Raw genomic sequence first — 20,850 nt, forward strand, 5'->3', positions numbered from 1 at the left:
GCGACAGCGACTGCAGGAGGTTCAACGTTAAGTTTTGTGTTACTGGTATAAGTTCTTTATGAAGTCTCTAACACCTCAAATAGTTGGTAAATCTGTTGCATCACTCTATGAACGCATGTAGGTTACCTGGTTACACTGAACATTACCTTTGCATATAACGCACATTTAACACCGTATCTTAATTCCATAGTGGATGTCTTAATATGCCGGTCTTACAATGTTAATAAAGAACTTTTACTTATATATAATTTGTATATTCGTTCAAGAGCCAGTATCTAATAAATCTATATTCGTTTTAACTGTCTTGATTAACTGATTGTCCTAGCCGCTTCGTACCATAAACAATAAACAATATATACAAATCATTACCCCTAATGACAATAAACCATTTAATTTAATCAGTTTTTGTTGTGGCATATCTGCCGCCTGTTTCTATTTTTAAAACACCTTCTGAAAATACAAGAATATAGACACAGCAGTTGCTAACACACCTTACTGACCATGATGCAATGCCAAGCGACTGCTATAATGTGGACATAATTGGCTGTTAAGAGAAGTGGACCTACTTAGGTAGAGTGAACAAAGTGTTTAGCAAATAAGAAATAACTAAGTAGACAACATAAAATGAAAGATTGAACATTCAAACACTTCTAAGCTAATTCTGAATGCCAATAGAAGTTAATGTGACAGTTTGAACGATTGCCAAAAAATGGATTTTGGTAACACATTTCAGTATGTAATTATAAGAACGAAACGGACCTTCTCGAACGAGTCTACCACATACTGGTAGAGGAAGCATATTTAAGGACCATTTTCTATTACTTTCAGCTACTGGTACAATAATGGTTGCTTAAAACCAGACATGATGACTGTTTTTATTGCAATTGATGACTGTAAAAAAGAAAATGCATGCTTACAGGTAAAATTTGTATCGTGGAGAAAAAATAGTTTATTGTGAAGAATTTCATTTTTCTTGCAAACTGCCATTCCCCTCTTTGATATAGACATACACGTAATCTCATCTTTGATATTGACATATAAGTATTCCCGTCTTTAATATAGACGTATATATATTCTTGTCTTTGATATAGATATGTAGGTATTCTCATCTTTGATCTAGACATATAAGTATTTAACTATTTGATCTGGACATGAAGAAACGTACGTGACACGAGTCTTCCTACAGCTTTCTTTTTCGCAAGCATGGAAAATAATACAAGAAATGTGTAAACAGGAGTGCCTAAGACACAAAGCGCATGTTGAAAACGCATTGTATATCATTTTTAGTAATATTTTATAATGATATGTATAGTAATTATGTTTATAGTTCATATACTATTTATTTTACGAACATGACAAATGACAGAATATAAATTAAATAAAATGAGAAGAGTAGATATTTCTGGATCTGTAACAGAAACTAGTGTTTCTACATAGTCATGGTGAAGAAGAAAAAGAACTATGTAGATATGGGTGATGCAATAAAAAGCGACGATTCTTACATATCCTTTCATCCTTATATAGGTTTTCATATGAACATATCATGAAGAGTGCATTTCAAACTTTAATTAAAGAAAATTAAAAAAATGACAGGAGAAGAACTTTATAAACATTTAGATTTCGTTCGCTCGTACCTCTTATATTGTATCTTTAAAACCTCAAATTACAAATTTATTAAATCAAATGTGATTAAACTAAAAATGTCATTATTGTATTACAAGTGGCTGGACAAATGGGCGCGGACATGGAGCGTGTAAAACAAATCAGGGACAATAATTTTCCCCATAAATTTGTTGAATTAAGCTCTGGTTGATATCACCGTATTTGTACACTGAGTATAGTTTCTTGCACTTAAAACGAACAATAATTTGTCCAAACATAGCAAATATCTGAAAGTATTAAGCAGCCGTCAGTATAATAACATATTTACAAAGAATACGTGATCATTATGACGTAGTTAACGTCGAAAAAAAGACTACTGATTGAAACGTTGTAACATGATTATGTAGAAAGGATGACATATTGGTACATCTACGTTCCCTTACTGACATCTAGCTACAGCCTTACGCAAATATATTGTCTACATAAGCATCCAAGCATATTTCACTGAGACTGTTACATCCACGTTCACTTAAATGACATCTAACAACGTTATGATGCAAATGTGGTGTATTGTCTACATAATTTTTATGTACAGATGATGACAGATGGGTACATCTACGTTCCATTACTGACATCTAATCACAACAATGTGCAAAAATATTGTTTAGTCTGCACAATCATTATGTAGAAATGATGACAGATTGGCACATCTAGTTCTCTTACTGCTGACGTCTAGGGATATTAATATCAAATACATTGTCTTCTCCACATAATCATTCAAACACATTAGAGTCAGTGCTCCTTGTTTTACCAAAAGGTATATTGCCTTGATAATGAATCCGATAAAAATATCATGCTGACGAGATTTTGATAACCCAATTCGACATCAAAGACGATGTCATTTGCAAATAAAATCTTTATGTTCTCGTTTACATTGTTCTTGATTTTAAGGAATTAAAGAAATTGTATATGGGAATGGAAAGGTAAATTAATCATTCATTGACTTGTTTGTCTTCATTATCAAACGATAATCACATTGTTGTTTGAAAGGTCAATATTTTTAATCCACCTCTTTTTTGTTTAATGAACCAAACAAAATCAACACATTCTTTAAACTTTGACAAAACAATATAGACGACTTATGCTAAAGAAAACAACATTTTGAACTATTGAGATTGCAATGTCCTGTGTGTAGAGGACATCGCTAGATTTCCTTGCAAGGAAGCTATAATGTGAGAATAAATTGCCACCGAATCGGTCGATGGTAATCGTTAAGGTTATCACATTATCAGCCTAATTTGGTCATATTTTGTCTTGGTGAGATAAATTCAATGAAAGATTTTCATATAAAAAACAAGTTTAAAGGATCATGTCAGACAGATACGTAGTTATTAATGCTGTATTTATTTTGTATCTCGACAGGTGACGCTCTCTTTTTCCATTGTAACCTGTTACACAGCAGCAGTGAAAATACAAGCGACAAAAGACGATGGGCACTTCTATGTGCTTACAACAGAGCCGAAAATAATCCTGTTAAAGAACACCATCACCCAAAATACACTCTCCTTCAAAAGGTATGTATATTTGTATTGTTTCAATCTTTAGTGTAATTTTGGAACAGAACCATAAGGATTTCACTGGTATTTTGATATCATTATGATTGTTTAGGAATTACATATATGGCTCGACAAGGATGACTTTTTGACGGACGTTTCCTTCTAATCGTAGCTTGGATCTTGTCCACTTGAAAACTTGAAATTGTCGAGGATTTATACTGAACATCCACTTTTATTCACACAATTACTCTATTATGTTAATGAGTATCTAAGATCTGCAGACCGATTCCAGTAATTGTAGCCCACATGCGTCCACGAGAAAACTTTGTCTCTCAAACCCACTTAATGGTTTCGGAGCTGTTGTTTTTCCGCTTAGTTTATTTCTCACAGTGATAACTATGTAGGCTCGTCAAGGGTCTTCTATTAATACTTTTACCACGATGTATAATTCAGTTACAGATTGTCCTTCTTTGAGTTCAAGGCTCAGACGTAATTCGAGCTAATTAATTCTCTTTACTGGCATCGCCATGCAGTCTTCCCGGGAGATATTATGTTTCCGCAGATTGTGCGTTATGGGGGTGTTCCACCTCTTCTCCTAACACTACACCGATTATGTATCTTCTTAAGATACCTGTTACGCGGATAAGTGTGACTTTGGCAATTATTAGTCGAGAAAGTTTTTCTTTATTGGGCAAATCAATATTAGTTTCGCATACCATTTTGGCCAATACTACCGGTGTGGATTAGTCACTGATTAACAAGTGCGTCATGCAATATTCTTTGGGAGATTTCACACCTGTCGGTGATGTATCTTTATTCAAGAGTTTTCGCGCACAAATGCGACGATTCCATGCTGACCATGATTATAGTGGCACATCGGTTGGTTCCAGAGGTCGATTGCTCTGCCTCATTCCCCAAGGGATTTCAGATCACTTCCTTCTCACGTTTTTGCAATCAAAGGAGAGCCTTTACTTAGCGACCGTTTTTAAGTCGCCGTATCTAACCACCGCTGTCAGTTGCATACTGTAAGCCAAAACGGCCGACCTTCACCGACTGAATTCATCGAAATCAAGACTGAATAAAGCCTACTAAGATATTATAACGCATATCATTTGTATGGACCGGTTTTGTAGACCAATTATCGCTAGTCCGTCCTAATAGTAATAACGGTAAAATGTCACGCAAAATAAAATGGCGCTGTTCAGTTACACCCAGACTGTGTCATACGTCTCATATCGCAACAGGTCACTACTGAAGTCGATCTTACCAATTAAGCCAAAAGACGGAAGGTTTTTGTTCAGCTTGCCTACTCCGCACCACAATGCACTCTCATGGATCAGCCACAGGCTTTTGCTATGGACCCAGTGCTTTGTATACCACACAGTTATACACAGGATATGGAGTCATTCCGTTCTCATGTCTTTAAAACTTGAGTGGAACGTTCACTTAGTGATCTTATCCCAGTCCGGACTTTCTGTGAGCATGGTGGGTTGCTGCATTAGACAATCGTCTCTAGTTTTTCTTTATATTGCACAGGAATTGTCAGCGTTGCCCCGTTCACCTAGATATCTAGAAGTAACCTGACAAACTCAATCGTTTTATCTAGATCTTACTGACAATAGAAACATCTGCCTTCCAAACATCAATAGAGAGAGTCGTTTGTTGCAGCCACCAGAACATTGTCCTGCTTTTACTTTTCCATCTTGGCTACAGATCCAGCTTATGTTGTCATGCTACTCAACAAAGACCAACCGACAATCTAATATTATCGATGTAGGGTCGCGGGGCCGTCTTGGATAATATTAAATGCACGGAGCATCAATGTAAATTGCGAGTTCCACATCTGTATGTACATCAGACGCCGTTATGTACTGCGTAAATACACACTCATTCTGTACATTAATTATCCTGTATCACGCCCCTAAATAAGGACTTTTACATGGCTATAGGTGATACTATGACCCTGTAACGTCACTATCGGATTATATTCTACCAGAGTCTGCCTGCATGAAGTCAATTACGATGCCGATATTCCACACAATGTTGATTTATGAGATTGCTTACATTAATAAATATCTCGTCCTGCCATCAGTAAACTGGCACTGTTAAGGCTTAGTCTACCTATAGTACACCAATGCAGTCATCTCACTCCACGGTCAGTTGTGCCAAATTGTCTAGATAATATGGGCTAGTACCCGGCAAAACAGTCATGTAAATCGAAAATATGTTCTACGCCAAGGTTCACGGGAATCAATGTGGATTAAAAACAATGAGAAGGGGATTGTTAAACCCCAATTTATTTTCATGCCATCAGATATAAACCGTTCATGGTCAATATCGTACCCATTCTGGCTTTTAAATATGCCTCAGTTGACAGCTTACAATGATCTAATATCGCGTATTCCGTCACCGCATCAGAACACAGGCCTTCACGGGAAAACACATTGAGTTATTTTATACCACGCCAACAGTTCATACCATTCACGGAGGAGCTGTTTCGTCGGGAATGTGACAGCATTCATCGCGATTAGGTCGTTGTTTATGATGCAAACGTACTCTTGTGGAACATTTATTTTGGCACCAGTATATTCAGTAATTGATGAATCTGAAGTGCGGTCTAACGACTAGGTGAGTCGACTTAAACAAACTTGAATAATGAATCCACTTGCATGATTGGATTAAATCCTGCCAACACTATTCGTCAGGCAACTATCGCCCTTACCCACAAACAGTTTTACATCCACCCGCGTTGGACCAACTTGAAAACAATTTGATTCATTGTATGTATGCATAGACGAAGCTGAAAGGTGAACAATGTCATATGTACATTTAGATCTCAGACTAACTCGAGATTCCTAAGCAACCAACGCTCTACCAATAGGCGTTGGAATCATCGGTTTTCGCGGGGAGAAAGCCAGTGGAGATGATGTCGAGTGAACATCATGTAGAGTATTTGTGAGAGCTTATTTACAATTACCACTAGGACGTATTCTCATACGATCTGCGCTTTCTCGTACACATAGGTACTCGTGCCATCGAAGAAACTATACCGTTTGGTGTCAAGTGGGGACTAATTTACCATTGTGCAAGGATACACACCCGTGTGACGTTTTTTTCGACCAAACTAAATTCGACGCAGTTGTGAACTCAAGTCGCTATCGAAGATAATTCACATACATTCCCTGTTGCACAAGCACAAGTGGATTTCATTTTGCCTTTTTAATATCTTGCATACACCAACAAGAACAAATAAATTATGGGTTTCCACGCAAATTCGTCCTTAAACATCCCTATAACTTTTGTATCTTGATTGGTAATCAGCGCGTGATACACTGAATATAATCTGGTATCAAATTCTTCAGGGAATTGTCCCGTGACCGCGTAAACAAAATTTTTGCTGATATAAATAGCAAAGAATAAATGTTTGTGTATAACGCTTGGATTTTGTTACCGTATCGTAGCTTGACCGAATTATATTAAACCTCGTACATTAGAAGCTTCAGCAAGTCAAACACTGATGTTCCAACATAGATTATAGCTTTGTTAGCTTTAGATTTTATATGTTTACTGTGGAGGGCAATAAGTCCACTGTGGAAGGGATTGTTTCAATCGAATGCCGGGTCCCTAATCACTTGGCTCAGCAATTTAGATTAATATTATTCGTAATGACACTTTCTGTTTCAAATTTCCCGTTTCAACTTGAGAACCAAAGGTTCCTAGTGGACTCACGTGGATTATGATCACATATACGCACGTGTGTAAAACACGTTTTAGTGGGGAAACGTTATGCAGAATCTGAAAGAGTTTTCGAACCTGAAAACACAATTGAGCAGCAATATCACAAACTCATGATTAATCCATATGTATAAGCTTATTCGAACCCTTGAAGCAATGTATAACTCTATGTTCCAACGCCACGATGGAAATTACAAGAGGTTAGCTTTTGTTTTCGATTCCAATGTTCACCAAGCCATACGTGACACATCGTGTAGAAACATTATTTGTAGTAATCATGAATTATCTTCACCAACACACAACAATCCCTATTGGACTGGATTATATATATATATATATATATATATATATATATATATATATATATATATATATATATATATATATATATATACACCACCTACATTAACTACCTCCTACCTTCAAGACATAAAGGACTCTCTCGCTATAAGTAAAGCCAGTGAACCGTTACGAGAATCACGTTTCCCAGAGATGTATTCACTTTCTCAAACATATGGTCTTGACTATCCTTTTTATGTAAAAATGAAAAACAAAAATGTATGACTTACAAAAAATGAGTTTATTAAGCTATTAAATATTACAAAATCAATCATGCAATTTTTCTGTGGAACATACATTCATGAACTTTTATCATACAGCCAGCCCAGCGAAATACTATCTACAGGATGAAATATTACTTCAGGTATGGAAATTTGTATAGACGGCGCAAACAATTAAGTGCTGACCTACTACTGTTCTCAATTTGGATCAGTCGTTTTAGGCTACCTTGACTTGCTAGCACTAAAATGAAACAACACGTAATATCGCTCATTTTTTTGTAATTAATTATACCTATTTACAGCAAACACAATGTAGACTATGCCTAGTACAGGTGTTTTATTTGTGCTTTGTGTCTTGTAATGATGTCGATTTGTGGAACTGTTCTTTTGTGAAGCTGTGTCCTTCAAAAACGATTTGGTAGATTCCGAAAGGGCATAGTTGTTTGTCAGTATTTCTGACACACACACATATGTATGTATGTATATATATATATATATACATATATATATATATATATATATATATATATATATATATATATATATATATATATATATATATATATATATATATTATCCATCTTATGTGGGGAGCCTTTATTCCAGCTTCACTGGACCTAAGAAGTTATACAAAATATCAATGTACAAACTTGTACATATTTATTAAATATTGACATCAGAAACGATATTTCTTAATAGCTTTCTATGCTATTGTAGGTCAGTTTCATATCTGGTACATTATACATTATTATGAAATTATTTGCAATAGAACGGTGCTTGACATATTATTTTCTTAATGTGGCTTGCAGGTTGATGACTCTGCTATTTTGGAATGTACATCGCTAGATGTTGCGGGGAAAGAGTTTGCCGAACCTGACAAGGATAAATCGTCTGTCGCCAAGAAAGTGGAGAATAAATAAATGAAATAACTGTTATTACCTGGACTGCTGGAGTATGTTCTTGAAATGTGACATACGATACAAATCAAGTTAATTAAATTTCAAAGGAAATTATCACTTTTGATTGATGGTGCGTGTTTGAATGAGAGTATTTCACTTTTTTCTTAAAGAGGGTAAGTGATGCAATTTTGTTTGCATTGATCTGATAAGAGGAAAATGAATATGTGATATATCACTGAAATTGTTACCTGTATTAATTTTGCAACATACATTTATATCCAGGTTATTAAATGTGCAGTGTACTAATATTTTATTACTGCGTATTACTATTAAACCTATGTACGAATCAAATAAACTTAAGTCTTTGAAAAAACAATTAACGTATCAACACGTTCATTCAAGCTGTCTAAATTATTGCTATACGAAGCTTTCTCGAGACATTACTTTTCCTTGGAAAGTTGTCTCCCTTAGTTTCTCCATCGCAAGTCTGTTGAGAAGTTTGAATATCAATCATAATCAGCATCGATCGAGCACCATAATCTTACACATAGTCGGTACAATTTCCCTATAGTGTGTGCAATTTCATATTTTTGATATTATAAAATATGAACATATCGCTTTATGCGATTCTGATTGGTCCAAATAAGTCCATGAAATTATTGTGCAGTATTCACTTAACTGGTTGGCTGTGGTCGTGGAAAAACATTTTTAACCACGCCTTCTGGAAATTTTTGTTTTCAATGGCCATTTTTCGATTCGAATCACGAAAATAATTGCGGAAAGAATGTCTCGTTTGTCTGAATATGGCCAGTTTACTAACACGGAGCTTGTTATATCATGTATAGCATATAATGACATGAAAAATTGATAAAACCCCAAGACAGGAACAACATATCCGGCCACTGCATATTTTCGCGTTTCCTACTAAGAAACAAACAAATTTGTTTACATATTCTGTAGTTTATTTTCAAAGTCAAGTACTGCAAATATCCGTTCACAGTAAATTACAGTAAGTATGATCATTTCTTGATCCAGTAAACCATCTTGCATATGAATATTGCGATACCGTTCGGTTTAGTAATGAAAGTTACATGTTACTTATACATGGATCGCCCATTGCATCCTGACGGGTACTGCATCAAACAATGCGACTTGAACGTTCTATGTTGCAAAATGACTTTGTATGTATACAATGTACTGTTTCTTTTTTCTTCTTCGGAAGGACGTTTGTTCTTTGGCTTATAGTTTGCAAGAAAAGTATATCCTACCTTTAAACCTTAATACTAGTTCAAATTCTTTTGGGATTATTTTTACCCACAACAGATGAAAGGTGCAACGTCTGTTAGAATGAATGAAATTATTCGTTCTTCTTTCTATCTAAATATTTTCCAAATGAAATAAAAACTGTGATAAAAGGAATAAAATGTGTAATGATTTAATATTAAATTTATGAAAGTCGTTGATTAATGTCAAGCTTTTTGGTCGCAAAAGCTGGACGTTATACAACTTGTTGCATTAATTCAGTAATAAATCAGTACTCATTTGGTTATTTGAGATCCCCCAACTCTCTCTCTCTCTCTCTCTCTCTCTCTCTCTCTCTTTAGCTCTCTCTTTAATGACAGTGTTGACTGGCCACTAATTGGTACAAGGGGTCACGCTGGTTGGTTTCATTTCATCTAATAGAACACGAGGTAGTCAAATCCAGAACAGCAACCGGCCATTACGTTTTGCCTCTTGCGTAAGTTTGGGGTCCAGTCGTTCTGCATAATCTGTTCGTTTTGTTCAATTTAATTGGCTGCAGAATTTGGTGAGCTTGTGCATTTCTATAGTTGGGTGCATTAAGTTCTCGTACTTCAATCATAGTTATAAGGTTTATATTTTTAAGATAATCTGAAAACTAAGTTACATTTACAACGAAGAGATAATTATAAATAATAGCAAGGTAAACTGCAGATTTTATCAAAATATTTGAAGATGCACATACCTCCTGCTGAGAGGTCAACTGCATCAAATTTGACATGAAATTATCTCTCATTCAAATCCATTGTTATAACTATTAAACCTTCGAGTCCGTTTCAACTAAGTGCCATCTTCTATCATAACCGGAATAAATTAAGCAGATTCACTTGCTATGGGCAGTAACTTCTACAACGTGTAGTGAAAACCATGCACGTCTGGCTAGTCGTTAATTACAGGAAAGAAATAAAGTTGGTATGCCTTACAAAATTGGATTAAAACTGGTTGATAAAATGAGACGTGCTTTCAGGAGGGGGAGCTAAATTTTAACAAGAGAGCTGATTAATTTTTATCGGAAGTATAAATGTTTGCATTTATAAATGCGTCACATAGACAATTCAATTACGACTGTGTTGTTGTAGTTGTTGTTGTAGGGCTTAACGCCATTTTTCAGCACAAGATAGGCTATACATGGTGGAGGAAGACCCTGCAAGACCCGGAAAGAACCACCGATCCACGAGAAACTACTGGCCAGCTTTCTCACATACCCACATTGGCCGAATCCGAGATTCGACCCAACACAGACAGAGGTGTGATGGCAGTGATCCGTAACGATGAGCGCTTTAGACCACTCTGCCACATTACGAATGTGAAAAGATCTTATATCACAACGAACTGCATATAGTATTGTGACAACGTAAAGAAGGTTTGAATCTATTTTAGTACATCATTATATTATTTGCTTTTCATTTACAATAATTCTAGTACTAACAGACCTTATGCTCGTTCCCTTTTCTCTCCATCTTTACTGTTCACACAACATATATTTGTTTAATCAATAGCTGGAACCGACAATTACTTAATTCTGTAAACGTAGGAGTAGATTAGAAATAAAACTAAACTGCCTTCTTATTCCTTCATAATTCATTGTAAAGGGTTTAAATAAAACAAGCACATGTGCAAGATATTACTTTCAGTTCCGTAGTCAAGCTAAATAATGAAATAACTGATACATGTTGCCACGGAATCATCATTTTAACTTTATGAAACGTTAAACCATCAAATCCGTAAATCAGTATTTCTCCATTTTGGTTTGTTGTATATGTTGTTCTTTAAATATCCTTTCCAATCTACTCAAATTATATTCCAACGAGAATGTTACAGGATACTCCTTTAAGTTTGATAGTCCAAATAAGAAACGTGAGTATTTAATTTATTATGGTCTCAAAGGTACCAGCTTATGGTGAGTGTGTATATTTTGTATTTCACTTAAGAGAACTAGCGTAATGTTCAATGAATCCAAACTAAAACAGTAAACTTCATGTTTGAATAGAATATCTCCATCTAATTCCAATTTAGTCTACATACACTGAAGGAATTCTTTCTGTACAGGAAAGAGCCTAAAAGGAAAACATGTTGTTCGTTGTCTTCCTGTGCGTAAGTGTAAAATTCTATAGCAAACTTAAATTTATAAATATAATATTCTTCACAAAACTTTTCATAATTATTTGCATTTTCTTCATAAAGTAAATGAAGTACTGTTGATTATACAAGCTTCATCCACGATTTTCAAGTTAGATATAAAGCCAAGGTACAAATTGTGATAGAATCATTAAGAACGTAGAATATACAATGCACATGCAAACGCATATGTACTTAAGAGAATAGAGATAAAAGATAGTGTAGACATATCAGTATCCAAAACACATACAATTAAAGGATACAGTGTCACTGTATACCTTTAATAACACAGTGGACAAATAATACACTTGTCAACAATAACGAAGACAGTGTGACCAAATTCACACATGTAGGGTACACTGTTAACTTTGTTCTAATGCAATAGTTTCCGTTAGCTTTTTATTCACAACTAAATAATTTGTCCAGTACAATTTTAGTAATGTAGCGACTATTTTGCTGGGTTGCTTCAAATTATTCTAGCTGCCAGTTGAAATGGCAAATGTGCATATAAATATTTATTAAGTACGTATGTATGCATTTTTGGGACAAATATATTCGAAAAAAATCCTTGTTTTTTCCCCTTTTTTTTCTGGCGCAAAGAACGAGAATCAATGAACTTTAACAAAGCGGTCAAGTCGACACGACCCGACATTATTCAGGACTAACGATCCCGTTACCGTTTTTGATTGATGTCATGTTTTTGTGATATATTACGTCTTGGAGTTACGAGACTACATTACATTATTGTAAACGTTTATTAGTGGAGGAGGGCAAAAGATATTGACAGATATGTAGATAAGAAATGGGGTGAACAACAAAATGTATCTGGATATATTTCGGGATATGATACGCAGACCAGCAACTGGAAAAGAAACATCATGTTCAGAACAGCAGTTGCGCTACTGAGATCAACTATTTAGTATGCAAGAGGTTGCTGATAATTGCGCTTATCTGATGTATTGATGATGTAGGGTTATATAAATGACTAGAAATAAGATCACTAGAATATAAAATAGTTACAACATAAGGTTGCTTTGAGTGCCCCTTTAATGTGCACATCTTCTGCTTGTAGTTGAAGTTTGGTGAGATCATGATGATATAAGATTCTACTGAAAGTTCGATAAGCAGATTCAGAAATCAGAAATAAGTATCAAGGTTGAGAAGACGCTCACCCAATCATATCCCATAACGTCCAACCATTTAGTGCAGACGTAGCTGATAATCAAGCTCACATGAGACAGTATTGTTGAAATTATATTTGAAAAATACTCGTCACATTTCCAGCTTTGTTCTTTAATCAATGCAAATATTGTTTTGATTCGGGAATTAAGAGAATCAATGATGTAACAACCGATTCCACGCGACAACTCAAGCAAATTATGAGTATCTATACATTTTATATATGTTTATGTGAGTTATTTTATCAGGAAAACTGACTAGAAATCCGTTTCACTAAGAAAGGCATCATTCATCATGCGTTTCATATCATGTTGATGATCGAAGTAGTACGGATGATTCAAATAAACTGCAGATACGCACCGTGTAAAATTAACATATTCCACGTACGTAGTAATATCCTTTACACATTCTTTGAATAAAAGTCATTGACTTCTTGAATGAAGTCTCCATAAGCAGGATTTTCTTAGTGTGGAAGCTTCTGAGACTATCAGTCATTTATATTATACGTCTTGCAGCTTAACACCAAAATCAAAATGTTTGTGTATGAAATAGGAATTTTTACGGTGAGGGTGGATTGTATAATTTAAAAGGTATTGATCTATACTGCTATCAATTAGCCCGACTGAACAATGCTTTCACTGTTTCTTTCATACAGTCTGGAAATGCATCAAAATCAGTTGAAAGCAAAACAACATAAAATAACTACTTTGCCGCTCTAGCCAGGACAAAATTTAGGTAGATTCTGCAAGGCCAAACAATACGCTTGTACACATAAAACAATCCGAGTTACATGCCTTACACTAGACTACTCTGAATGAACATCATTGTACATGGAATATTCCTTCAACTGAATGAGCCTTTGTCTTATACCTTGCCATGAGTAACATGGATATGGAAATAATACATAATCTGGCAGATCTAGAATAATATTAAATTAGTAATCATTTCGAAGGTATTATCTTATGAGAGGGATTATTTTAGCATCGGTGATTAGTATTTTATATCGTATAACAAATAATATCTAGTAAAAGCGCCCATATCAAATGTACACTTTTCTTGACCGCTGTCAATCTTTTTAGCTTAGTCTGAATCTTACTTTGGATAACCACAGTCTGAATCAGCATAAAATGTGAGGAATATTGTCTTTGAATACTGTCGCTGAAACTCTAATGAGATTCAGCGATCAAAATTGTATACATTCTCACATAGTGTAAACATATTTTAGTCTAACATTTAAGTTGCTTTCCATTGCAGCCACATTTTTTCAGGAACCTTCAATAGCCCATAATGTTGATGTTCTTGTCCTAGGGTTTAACTCCATTTTCAGCACCAGATAGGCTCTACATTGAGTTCAGTATAAATGATGGCAGAAGAACCCCGAAAAACCCGGAGAGAACCACCGAACCACGAGAAGCTACTGGCGCTTTAGACAACTCGACCACTCAGGGCCATTGACCCACAATGAAACACTTGCCAGCCATACAAATAGTTTACAAATGTGCATATATGTTACTATGAAAATTGATATGACAACAAGGCAGTGATACATTAATATGTATTAACTGTCTAAGTTCCTATCATATTCTGGACATACCTTTCGTTCGCATCGGACACCAGTAATATATAACTTTATAGAAGACATTTGCTCATGCTAACTCGGCTCTCCAGTGCACTCTTTACATGGCCGCTTTCAACCCTTGAGTCATGGTCGATGTTTTCCAGTGAAACTGAACAGAAAAATGTTTAAGCAAATCTATCCTCGGATGGTTTTAAACGGAAATTGAATGCGTGACATCGATCTCAGTTTTGAACAGTTCCCCAAAGTATATATCTACCATTTCAGCACGAGACGGATGTAGCTTTTCATTGCAGCCAGTTTGATGTCTGCATCAGGTCGCAGTAGGCTTCAAACCACATGTACCTGCCAATCACCCCTCCCCTAAAATTGACCAGATTCATGAAAATATACTCAAAAACAATTTATTTGATTGCAAGGTGTCTTTGCCTCTGATATATTCGGTATTTTATTCTCAATAATTAGGAAACGTAATGACATTATATAGAAAACCTCATTTGCTTGATGTTTAATGAAACTAAATCAGCAAGAGCAAGAGCGAAATGATGTAAATATTTCCCCGTTTTCCGTACCATGCAGACGATGTTTGGTTACTTCCAGTATGTTATTATTGTTACATAATTTAAAACTTAGCCGGTCAACATGTGATAAAACCTGCATAATATATTCCATTAAGTTTAGATAATTTGTAGTAAACAGCAGTAGGGTCTGTTGATTATAGTAAAAGTGAATGCTTAGCCGTGCAATTAAAGGAAATAAATGTGCTCTGAGGACAGTCCATGTTTGCATAGAACACTTCAATGTCCCATGCAAATTGTGACAACTTTTGCAATATATATCACATAACTATATGCATGTCGTACAATACGTGCATCCTAATATTAGGTAGATGGAACGTTGTACAAAAAAGTGGCTGCTATTAACAGACAATTATTTAATTTATTCCAATTACTTTTAGCAGGTTCTGAGCAGAATGATACACAAAATATGTGTTAAGGTGTTTCCTTCAAAGGTATTGTCAAAAACAAACATATTATAGTAATGTTATGACATATCGTAAATTTAGCATCCGTTTTGGTCTAAATTTACTCATTTTACGAATTGAAACATCTATGTCCTAAACAATTGCTGATAGGATATCGAAGACATTTATTAGGTTTGGATGGCTATATGACATATTCAATATTTTAAAACACAGTATCTAAACAAGGCGGTTATTCTTGTAACGTCAGTAGGGCATTAGATGCTTTGTTCAGTACGACACAAACTCTAGGTGTAGAAGTACATATAGACCAATATAGCTCAGTTGTATACCAAGCATTAATCATTTTATTAACAATATATAAAGAAGGGGATAATATTCAATACGACAATTGCTCAGTAATTTTAACATATTCGTGTCATATATATATATATATATATATATATATATATATATATATATATATATATATATATATATATATATATAGGTAGATAGATAGATAGATAGATAGATAGATAGATAAAGCATCCGATACCACTTTAAAGAAACACCCTTTCCCAAACACTGGTAACGGCCAATGCAAATCTTTCTTAGAAGTACTAACTTCACTAATCGGTTTCTTGGTATTATCGCTTTCGAATCCTTGGTATAAACGTTCTTGGTATGCTTAATACATTCCCATTAACGTGAATGCCTTCAAGGTGGAATTTTGTGAAAGTATCGATTACATTGTACACCTAGAAGCGTTGCACCACAATAAAAATGGATGTGTATGACACAGAAAGAAGAAGAGAACTTAGAATGTACTGTACAATTCGAGATGCATTTACCTGTATAGCTATGTATTAGTATCACTAGATAAATAAATAAATAAAAAAATAAATCTTTTACTTACGCAAGAACGAAAAACAAAGTGATATGTCATAAAATAAACCATTTTCTCAACATATTCAGACCGTGATAACGTTAAATCAGATTCATCAATGTCAAGCAATAAGGTATAATAGTAAATAATGTGTGTTACCTCCCTCACTCTTCATGAGTACCAATGTACCAGGACCTTTCCTTCACCCGAATAGGCAAATGCCGTATACATCACTATACCGTTTCTTTATTATTCATGTACAACTTGAACATAATGGAACTTTGAAATAATTGTGCTGTGGAAATATTTGACTTAGGCTTGAAGTCAGTACAACACATGTGTTCTAATTATATAAAAAGCAATATTGACAATTATTATATGCTCATTTTTGTCTCTGTTAACTTTCATTGTCAAAATCGTGCACTATTTTACAATATTGAACATCTTCATATGCACGCATGTGCACGACACGTGTGCCCAATATTAGTATAGTGTATTAGGATCTACTTTGTAAACAAATCATGTCCACTCATGTAGTAGAAGACGCTTTCCGTTTTAGTTGATTAAATTTGTTTTTGAATGAACTAAAGTAGCTTTCTTCGTGGGCTGCCACATACCAGCTGTTTTGCAATATACGCGTTAACTGTTTTGATACACTGTTCGGATTTAGGCTAGCGATAGATGTCAGACAGGACAAAGCATTGTTGGGGTCCCTACAAAAAGCACGGAAGTGACAAGGCATAACGTGTCTTCTTTAACTGTAATAAGAATGGCAAAAATATACTGCAGTTTTATATCCTGAATTTCCTCAAAAATGTTAGTTCTGCAAATCCGAATTACAAGAGATAGGTCATGGGTTCTAAATCTTGATTACACTTGTAAAACATGTACTGTAATTACGACTACATTCCAAGTGCAATAACATCCTCCTTACTGCAATCAAAATGAAATTAACATTATAGTCCATAGCGTCTTTTTGATAATTACAATTGAAAGATTTCATATTTTACTCATATTATGATTCCAAACATTCAATGATAGAACAGAAACACAGTTACTTTCTTTCTCCGAATATATTTTTCTTTATATAATTAAGCCTTAGGTAGAATAAGAAAATGAGCATACAATAAAAAGCTTACTGCATTTGTAAGAGAACATATGTACTCGTTTTGTCTGATGGATATTCTGCACTCACAAGGTCGTGTAGTATACCTATCTGAAGAAAAAAAAAAACTCGTTCATATGTTCCCATACAAATGTAGTAACCTACTAATATGACATGAAAATCAAATGAGATCTCAAATGAAATCAAATGAGAATAATATATTGCACTTCCAAACTAATAAACATAGAACTAATAATATGTTCTGAAGTTCTCACTCGTAAGCTCGGTATTTCTAGAGCACCTGCCATCACTGCTTTATACTACATATACAAGTAGACCTTTATAAAAAATAATTGTTCAGGCATTATGCACATTTTTGGTTAATTCTGCAGTAGTATGCAAGCAAACACACATGGGGAATTAAAATGCAGATGTTACTCGTGAAACATCACATGAATATGATTTGACTGGCTGCTGCCTTAGGTCAACATGTAATCTTCTATTCACTGCACTTACCCACTTGCAGTAAGCACGTGCCTAACTTTTTAGACGCTCTTAATCCTTGTTATTTACTGTTCCGTTACTATGGAAAATCAGTTGTGATAGGTGCACTTAACAATATTGAATATAAACAACACAACTATTTAAACTTGTTCATTAAAACTTGCACGCCGAAAAGTTATACTACACCAACCTATCTAACTGGAATTTATTCTAGTTGATTGTCGTTAACGATAATGTTTCCTGCTGGTTTCTGAACCAGCATTAAATGACAAGTGTATTGAACAGAAGGTAGAATCATACTTAAATTGAAAATAAAAGTGTTCATTCAGTTCATCCAGTTGGTTTTAGTTTAAGAAAAAAAAGAGCGAAAAAGTATAAGCCAGCCATTTCCAGGAAGATCACTTAAACTGAAAGCTCCATTGCTTTTAAACAATGCTAACACTTCCAGGAAATGCAGCGCACAATAAACTTTCCTAATATAAGCGTGTTGTGCACAAGTTAGTGCGCAATAGGGCTAACGCAGCCTTGATGATGCTGAACTTAAAACGAATTCATTAGACGCCACAAAAATCGGGCAAATTTGGAACATTTAGTAACTTAATTAATACAATAATACCAGGAACATAATACAATGAAAAGTTATGGCAAATCCACAGATTTAATAACTAAGCATCCTAGATGCATTCATTTCTAGTGGGTGTTTAGAAATATGCTTTTAATTGCATACTTAACTAAGTTTCTTGTCCTTTCCAGTTTTTATCACACTCCATCTATGTTGTAGTAAACCAAAGTCATTTTTGTTTTCTTTATGTCATTTAACCAATAATTTTATCTTCAAAAATATTGTCGTGGATATTGTCTCAACTCTCTACATTGCTAATAATTTCGTACACTCGTATCCCTTAAATTTCTCAGAAACATTCAAAGGCAGAGTCGGTCATGTTTTCCCAAAAAAATATTACAAACTGTTGACATAAGTTTGTTCACAAATATCAGAACAAATATGATACGTTTTCATAGTTCGTTTGATTTAATTTGCTTTGTTTAGAACTCCGTCATCACGTTTATATTAATTATTGTTTAAAGACTTTACGTCTAAATATTATTAGAGAGCACTTCAGTATATTGGTCAAATTGTATCCACTTCTTTTATACATTGTTGTCTATTTTTCCTTTATTTTTCAATGTTTATGTTTCCAACTAATTACCGTGACTGTCATTTATCAGGTGAGGCTTTTCAACAAATATTATTCTTTTCGCCTTGCAGTATGAATGCGATGTTTATCCCAGAACTGCATCGAAGCAATTCACACAAAAGCAGCATGAGCTGTTGTTGCTACTTCCTTGTTATTTAGCACAGGGTACGACTCATCTCATTATTTATTTTGGTGTAAAAGAATGCTTTCATCAGAATGTAACGATGATTTTACAACACGCACATTCTCTCTCTCTCTCTCTCTCTCTCTCTCTCTCTCTCTCTCTCTCTCTCTATATATATATATATATATATATATATATATATATATATATATATATATATATATATATATTCAGTTTAGTGTCTGCGATTAAACCTGGCTGCTCAGTTTGCATATTTCGCAATGGATGGATCAAAATTTATATATGTAATTTGAATGATTAACATATACTATAGATTTATAAATCCATTTAATGAGTGTTTTGCTTGTACGTGTGAAGACTCGAGTTTTAGTGAAATTTGAGAACAAATATTAATAGTGGCTATTTATAATAATCCCTGGTCACATAATGTAAACTGTGTCTGCGTCTTTACAACGGACTGCTCATTTGGAATTTTCCAAAGAAATAACGTTTGCACAAAATACCAAACTTATGTAGATATTAATGTCTATGTTACATATACATATAGTAATTAACCATTCTCGTCTCTAATTAATTGATATGTATTTGCACGACATTGTGCCTTTATCTCACACACAAACGTTCACTTACGAAAATGACATTTATAACATCATTGTAATCAATTATCAAAGTCGTTTGTTTGCATGATTATGTGTCTTGTTCTGTACATTTCCTGGCTTTTATGATCTTCTATTTCTCAACTATTGAGAACATGTACCAGAACAGAACGTTCTTCATCAAAATACAGACTAGCGACCAAGAGAACTTATCTTGCATGTACACTTAATACATACGAAATGTGTATAGGGGCCACAAGTAATTAGGTTACATTGAGTCTTAACAAATGCAAAATACAGACTAGGTACTAGAATAAATTATGTTACACAGGGACTTAATACATAAAAATTGTGACTAGGACAACAAAGCATTATGTTGCATTTAGTCTTAATAAATACAAACTACACATTAGGGACAAGAAGGTGTATAGTTTCATATGAACTTAATGCATACAACATACACATTAGGGACTAGAAGGGGTATAGTTTCAAATAAACTTAATGCATACAAAATACACATCAGGAACAGGAAGTGGTATAGTTTCAAATAAACTTAATGCATACAAAATACACATTAGGGACTAGAAGGGGTATAGTTTCATATAAACTTAATGCATACAAAATACACATTAGGGACAAGAAGGGGCATAGTTTCATATGAACTTAATGCATACAAAATACACGTTAGGGAGTAGAAAGGGGTATAGTTACATATAAACTATATGCATACAAAATACACATTAGGGACTAGAAGGGGTATAGTTTCATATGAACTTAATGCATACAAAATACACATTAGGGAGTAGAAGGGGGTATAGTTTCATATAAACTAAATGCATACAAAATACACATTAGGGACTAGAAAGGGTATAGTTTCATATGAACTTAATGCATACAAAATACACATTAGGGACTAGAAGGTGTATAGTT

At 34.4% G+C, this 20,850-nt stretch overlaps 1 protein-coding gene and 1 long non-coding RNA gene across 5 annotated transcripts in view; one reads left to right on the forward strand and one right to left on the reverse strand.

The window, feature by feature from the left end:
• LOC149770796 (uncharacterized) overlaps positions 1 to 8,719 on the forward strand; it is a 10,521-nt gene extending 1,802 nt beyond the window's left edge. The window contains exons 3-6 of the mRNA XM_089949111.1: positions 829 to 947; positions 1,722 to 1,808; positions 3,025 to 3,176; positions 8,263 to 8,719. Coding sequence (XP_089805237.1) covers positions 829 to 947; positions 1,722 to 1,808; positions 3,025 to 3,176; positions 8,263 to 8,373 — 469 coding nt within the window. The 3' untranslated portion in view covers positions 8,374 to 8,719. The remainder of the gene's footprint in view (positions 1 to 828; positions 948 to 1,721; positions 1,809 to 3,024; positions 3,177 to 8,262) is intronic.
• LOC149770795 (uncharacterized) overlaps positions 1 to 20,850 on the reverse strand; it is a 126,528-nt gene that overhangs the window by 27,144 nt on the left and 78,534 nt on the right. The window lies entirely within an intron of this gene.

This window comes from Sinohyriopsis cumingii, unplaced genomic scaffold (genome assembly GCF_028554795.1).
Source record: "Sinohyriopsis cumingii isolate HCF-2022 unplaced genomic scaffold, ASM2855479v2 utg002323l, whole genome shotgun sequence".
NCBI classification, from domain to species: Eukaryota; Metazoa; Mollusca; class Bivalvia; order Unionida; family Unionidae; genus Sinohyriopsis; species Sinohyriopsis cumingii.